Genomic DNA, 6,829 nt, shown 5'->3' on the forward strand with positions numbered 1-6,829 from the left:
CCATGCAGGCTGCCAATTTTTACCCCACTGAGTAAGGGTTTGAGAGGAAAAGCAAAACCAAAGTAGCACCCACTATCTGCCATCATTGTTATTTCATGAAAGAAAAGACATTTTTAATCCAAAAACACTGGAAGGGCACAGTCTCCCCATGAACAATGATTCTTAAAACCAGATTCAAGGAGCTGAATAAAGTCTCAGGACGCTGTCCTTCTTGTCCTCCCATCACCTGGTCCAGGTGAAATTCGTCACTGTTGGGCACCCCTCCTGGTGACCAGATGACTCCAGTGCCGTCCAGTGCCAATGTCCCTTGTGACCTACTGCAGGTGTGCAGGGCAGTCCCCAGAGCAGACACTGGAGAGAGGCTGAACCCACATACTTCGCAGAGCTCCCTTTGCCTTCCGCCCACCGCCCTTATACCTCGACTCTGCTCCCATGTTTTCTGTCCTCCAAACTCTATAAAAAATTCTTCCTTTCCGCTATGGCTTGGATGTGGTTTGAGTCTGTCCCCAGGCTCTCATGTGTTGGGAGCTTGGTCCCAGTTTGAGCGCGAGGGACCTTTGAGGGGTGGAGCATAGTGGGAACATCGAGGTCACCATGGTTCTCACAGAGCAAAAGATGGTTCTTGTAAAAAGGCATCACTGGACCTCATCAGTCCCTCTGACTTCCTGCCTCATACCCACACCTGTATGACGCCATTCACTGTGAGCTGACACGGGGGCGGGGAGGTGCTTGCCAGTGCTGGCATCATGCTACTGGGATGTTCATCCTTTAAAGCGGTGAGCTAAAGAAGTCTCTTTTCTATTTTAAGGAACACCAGCACCTTTTTGGCACTCCCGGAGATCCAACCCAAAACCCTTAGCATGCCAAGCCGCGCTCCCCTAGGAGGTGCACTCAGCCCTCTCTTCTTTCCACATTCCCCTGCCTCAGGTGTTGTGTCACGGTGGAGACAGTCAGAGCCACTCTCCCACTCCAGTCTTCAGGCCTCCAGCCTAGAGGTCAGGATAACATGAATCAGCAAGGAGCACTGGTGTTCCCCCACTTGGAAATGGTGTGGCCGCTGTTTACCTGGGGAGGACCCTGTCACATTCTTCCCGCATCCTCCTTCAAGCTTCTCTGCCACTGACAGTGCTCAGCTGTCACCCTGCGCTGGCCTCACCCCAGGTGCAAAGAGCTGCCTTGTCAGTGGTCACAGCCTTCCTGGCATGGCCCCCATCCAGTGATCCATGTGCAAGTAGAAAGGATTGGTCACTTGCGCCCAAAAGGGCAACTCCAATGGCCCTCTAGCTCCCAGTGACTATGAGGTTGTGTCAGGCCCAGGGTCCCTCTCCCTCCACCGCGCTTCCTTCCTGTCTTCCTCCAGTGCTGGTTCCCATGGCATCTCCCTAATCAACATCCTGCACACGGCCTCTGAATCAGAATCTGCTTCCTGTGGTACCCAACCTGCACCACAAGCTCCACAATCCCGGCAGGGCCACGGGCAGCCCTTGCCCCTCCAGTTCCTGCCGGGCTGGGACTTCCACACACACCTTGATGAGCAAACCTACCAGTCTTGATGTGTCAATAAAGAAATCTGAATTTTTTCCGCTTTTAACAAAGACTGGCTCTCAAGACCATTGTCTAGCTATAGACTTGGAAACCGGCTCACAGAAGCCAGCAAAGCTGACCAGTAACCCCTCTGTGCTGGGTGCCCCCCCAGTCCCTTCCAAGGCTCAAGCCTTGTAGCACATAGTTGGAAAGCTGCAAGCGCATGTGATTTAAGGGGGGAAATAAAAACTCAGATTTAGTAGCTCCAAAATGTAATCCCCATCACATACACAGTGGCAGTGGTAGGCCATTGGGCGGGACTGCTATTTTGGGTTTCTGTGACTGGTGACAACTCTCTGTCATTCCAGCTGGTGCTGTTTGCACCAAAGCTCAACAAATTCCAGCTGCCTGAGAGCAGGAGGCCGGGACAGTGGAGGGAGGAGATGTCTTGTGCTTACATTCTTGCTTCCACACATTTCGCTCTTCGGGCCCCAAGGCTGAGTGAGGACAGGACAGAAGCAAGCCCCAGAACTAATAGGATACTCATCCTGCTGCTGCGACCTAAAGAGATCAAAGAGCCCCTCTGCAAGAGACCAGGGTCCAAACATACCTTGGTGGCCTGATCTAGAGAGGACAGATATCTGTTTTGTGGCTGAAGCCAGTTCTATGCAGAGCTATCTCTGTAAGGAGCAGGATCCCAGGGACCCCCAGACTCACCCCACAAAATGGGAGGAGCAGGGACCCTGGAAGCACCAAGTCCCCAGCATGCAGCTGGATCCCCCGGACGCCATACACGCTCAGCACAGCAAAGGGACCAACAGTGGGTAACGACTTCTGCACTGAGTATTGATAAACTGACCCAGAAGTTCACAATCAGGAAAGCCTAGAAAGAAGCTCTCTCATTTTCAGTGTATGTTTAGGCTTCATGACGTATGACTTGGTGTTTTTATTTTGGATTCCATGCTTGGAATAATCTTTTCAACACTAGGGACCTTTAATGGTCTTCCCCAGCTCTGCCAGGGAGGCAGGAGGCCACGGGACGGAAAACAGCACAGAAGGAGGACAGCACAGAGGTGATAGGGAGCAGGGTCCAGGGGCATGAGAAATTCAGGCTGTGCTGGAAAGAGCCCTGGGAGCCCCAAGGCCACACTGCACTAGGGTGGCTGGTGAGAGGCAGCCCTGCTGTGCTGTAATAAGGACATACTCTGCCCTTCTTTTTTTTTTTTTTTTGGTGGTACCAGGGATCGAACTCAAGACCTTGCGCTTGCCAGGCAGGCGCTTGTGCCACTGAGCTATATCCCCAGCCCCACTCTGCCCTTTTGACCCTGCTGGTCTCCAGGTGCCCACACGACAGGTGTGCACCAGTGCATGAGTGTGTGTGAGTTCACACCACAGCTCAGCCACACACAGACGGTTACTTGGAAACATTGTCACAACTTCCCGTGATGCCTAGGACACGTGCACACAGTAACAGGGAGCAGGCAGCTCTGGGCACACTGGCAGGAGCCCCTCAAGTCTTAAATCCCCAGCCTTTCTGGGGGCCACGGAAGCTTTGATGAAGCCCAGCCATGTCCTAAGACAATGATTCTCAAAGTGGGATTCCCAGATCAGCAGCACCAATGTCACCCAGGAACTGGTTAGAATGCTTTGGGTTCTATCTTCTCTCTCTGGCAGAGCCCTGAGCTGTTTATGGGGCTCCCTTGGGACTATAAATTGATGTCATGTATTTTATGTGCCATTTCCTATACTAAATATACTTTTACACACAGTATCTCATTTAAAACTCACACATACACCATGAGAAGTACACTGTTTCTCCCCTATTCTTTTCCAATGAGGTAGCTAATTCCTCCATCTCCCTCCGGAACCGCTACTCCACCCCGGCTGCCCTGGAACTCAGCCCCCTGCGCTGTCTTCTAACTGAACCCCCACCACTGAAAGCACCCTAAGACTCCCTGAATGTCCCAAATATCCCACTAATTCATTCTCTTGAGAAAGAGTGAGAAACTTGCCCCAGGTAAGGAGGCTCAGGTTCCCAAGTGCAAACTGGGATCGCTTTCTAGAGGCAGCTCCTGCCCCAGCCTGAATGTAAACACCGCTGAGGACTGAGCCCTCCTCGTGCCACCCCCACACGTACACCCCGTGCCAATTTCCTTGCGGCATCTCCTTGCTGCGCAGCCAGTCCTAAATCTCCCAAGACAAGACCTAGCCATCCAAGCAGGGGGTGGGACGAGGGCGGGCAAGCAGCCCCACCCGGGAGCAGGCAGCCCCTCTGCCAAGCTCTCCGCCTGCCTGCGCCACCGAAGTTGCTGGGAGGCAGCCGCCACAGGCAGGCAGCTGAGGGCTGGGATACCCCGGCCTGGTCTGCACCCCAAAGCCTAGAGACAGCCCAGTCCCAGTTGGCCTGTGGGATTCACGGAGTCCTCTGTACATGCATCTCGTGTGAAATGTTTCCTGAGTAGCGTTAGGAGAGACACGGGTTCGAATTGTGGCTTCTCGCCTACTTCCTGAGTGACCTCAGCTGATCACATCCCCTCTCGGGCTCTTGGTCTTTCATCTCTTTGGTGAAGAGGTTGAGCTGATTTATGAGGATGTCTTCTGCTCTGAAACTGCGATTTGGATTCTAGATTTTCAAGTGACTTTCCAGAGTCCTGGCCAGGATGCAGGAATCTGACATGACAAGGGCTTTGGATCAGGCTTTCTGCTCAGCACAGCTCATCTTTGCTTGAGATGTAGGTGTGGCCCCCGGCTGGACGAGCCTCACTTTGATCTGTTCCTCTCTCCGCCCCCTTGCTCCATATACTCAGAGGACTTCTCCTCCACAGCAAAGCCTGGAGGAGGCCTGGGCCCACAAGCAGCCATGGGGGCCTGTGTCATTGTGACTGACACCAATACCTCGTCCGGTCTACAGAGTAACACCACGGGCATCACGGCCTTCTCCATGCCCAGCTGGCAGCTGGCGCTGTGGGCCACAGCCTACCTGGGTCTGGTGCTGGTGGCTGTGACAGGCAATGCCACAGTCACCTGGATCATCCTGGCCCATCAAAGGATGCGCACGGTCACCAACTACTTCATCGTCAATCTTGCCCTGGCCGACCTGTGCATGGCTGCCTTCAATGCTGCCTTCAACTTCGTCTACGCCAGCCACAACATCTGGTACTTTGGCCGCACCTTCTGCTACTTCCAGAACCTCTTCCCCATCACAGCCATGTTCGTCAGCATCTACTCCATGATGGCTATCGCCATCGACAGGCAAGAGGGGATAGAGGGAAGCTGGGGGTGGGGCACCTTCCTGAGGCTCAGATGGTATGGGGCCTGACCTGAGGTCACACAGCAAGCTAGGGCACAACCAAGGCACTGCCTCCCAAACCTGCTCATGATTTAGACCTGTGGATCTGAAGTCAGGGACTGCAGGACCAAAGCAGGCAGGGTCAAGGTTAGACCCAGGCAGGGCTTAGCACTAGGTGGCTGCTGGAGGCTGCAAAGGACAAGTGGGTGGCGTCGTGGGGATCTCTGGCATGCTCTTCCCTGAAACTGACCTTTGCCTGGTGTCTGGCTGTCTCTACAAGGAAATCATATATAAGGCTTTTCCATTCCAGACATTTACAGAAAAGAAAAAAAAGCACTGTTGCATATAGTTTGCTTCTAGGTGTAACAAGGCCAGTCATCTGCCCAGTGCTGCTCTTCGGGGTGGCGGAGTGTGACCTTCCGAGGAGGGGCCTGCAGCAGGGTGTAGAGGGGTTAGAGGTGGCTTTTGGAAGCTGTTTGGGGTGGGTGGGTGCTTAGGGGAGTGTAGTACAGACTGATGGAAACAGGAAGGGAGGAGGGAAAGGTGACAGTGTGTGGGGGGCCAGGGTGAGGAGCCTGCAACCCTTGAACAGAACCCTCGTCAAGGGGAGGTGTGAGCCTCGAGGCCCCCCACATCCCCACCCCACCCCACTGCCCCAGCAACTGTCATCACCCACAGCTGCCCACTGCTCAGCAAGGGCTCTCCTACTCTGGGGTGTCCCCAAGGACTTCATTTGGGAAAATTTTATCCCCTAATTAAAAATAGAAAGTGTATACATCATTCATCTAAGCTTAACTTCTAACTTTATACCCAGGGAAACTGAGGCTAGAGGTCAGCAGGATCACCTGATGCCACAGTGAAAGTCAAGGGCAGAGGCAGAGGCTTAAAACCTAGCCCCCTGGGGTGTTGGGGGTGGGGAGAAGTAACCTTGTCAGTCACTGCACCCCAGCACTATCAGAGGTAACCTAACACCCACATCCCCTGGGTTTTGGAGGTGTTATTGGTTTGTTTTTGCAATAATGGGGATTCTTTTTTTTTTTTTTGATACAAGGTCTCACTAAGTAGTTTAAGGCTGGCCTTGAACTCACTGTGTTACCCAGGCTAGCCTGGAATTCGCAGAGATCCTCCTGCCTCAGCCTCCTATGTGCTGGGATTATAGGTATGTGTTACCATGCCTGGCTGCAGAAATGGGGATTGAATCCAGGTTCTTGGATTCTAGAACACTCTTAGAGTGTTCTAGGCAAACACTCCACCACTGAATTACATCCCAGCACACCCCCAACCCCGCCATTTTTCTGAATATCTCACTAAGATTTCTTTTCTTTCGTGGAACAAATATTTGAGTGATCCATCTGTGTCAGGCCCAATTTCAGGCACTGGGGGTGGGGTGATAATTTAAGGAAAGAACAACCCCAAGTTCCCTGCCTCACAGAACTTCCATCTAAAGGGTGAGCTGGGCTACAGAGGGCACGTGGAAGCAAGAGAACCAGACAGAAGAGACAGTCCAGGAGCGGATGGTGGCTCAGATCAGCTGACAGCAATGGAAACTCACCATTCATTTCTCCATTTCTTCATCCATTCAACAAATATGTGTCCAGTGCTTGCTGTGTACAAATACTCTTCTGGGCCTGACAGGTAAATGTGCCTTCCCTGGAGGGAACTTAAAGTTCCCTGGAGGGAACTTAAATCATAAGTACATGAATAAATAAATTCTATGGTATATGTTAGGCTATGAGTGATATGAAAAATATAGCAAGTCAGATGTGGTGGCACATGCCTGTAATCCCAGCACTTAGAAGGCCGAGGCAGGAAAATCATCATGAATTCGACGCCAGCCTGGACTACGTAGTGAGTTCAACACCCTCTTGACCTACATAGTGAGATCCTGCCTCAGAAAATCATTTTAAAAAAAGGAAAGGGGAAAGGGGACCTAAGATTGTCAGCCAGATTGTCTTGTTGGATGAGTGTCAGGACCCATCTCATTGTGAGAACAGGCTTTGAGCAAAGATGAGGGTG

The 6,829-nt window shown here is 52.3% G+C and overlaps 1 protein-coding gene across 2 annotated transcripts in view; it reads left to right on the forward strand.

Annotated features, from left to right (window-relative positions):
• Positions 1–4,359: 4,359 nt before the first annotated feature.
• The window catches only part of Tacr2 (tachykinin receptor 2), a 12,718-nt gene continuing 10,248 nt past the window's right edge, over positions 4,360–6,829 (forward strand). For both annotated transcript variants that reach the window (XM_005390085.1, XM_005390086.1), the window contains exon 1: positions 4,360–4,776. In XM_005390085.1, the coding sequence (XP_005390142.1) occupies positions 4,385–4,776 (392 nt within the window). In that variant the 5' untranslated portion in view covers positions 4,360–4,384. The remainder of the gene's footprint in view (positions 4,777–6,829) is intronic.

Source organism: Chinchilla lanigera, unplaced genomic scaffold, assembly GCF_000276665.1.
Source record: "Chinchilla lanigera isolate Chin_1 unplaced genomic scaffold, ChiLan1.0 scaffold00036, whole genome shotgun sequence".
NCBI lineage: Eukaryota > Metazoa > Chordata > Mammalia > Rodentia > Chinchillidae > Chinchilla > Chinchilla lanigera.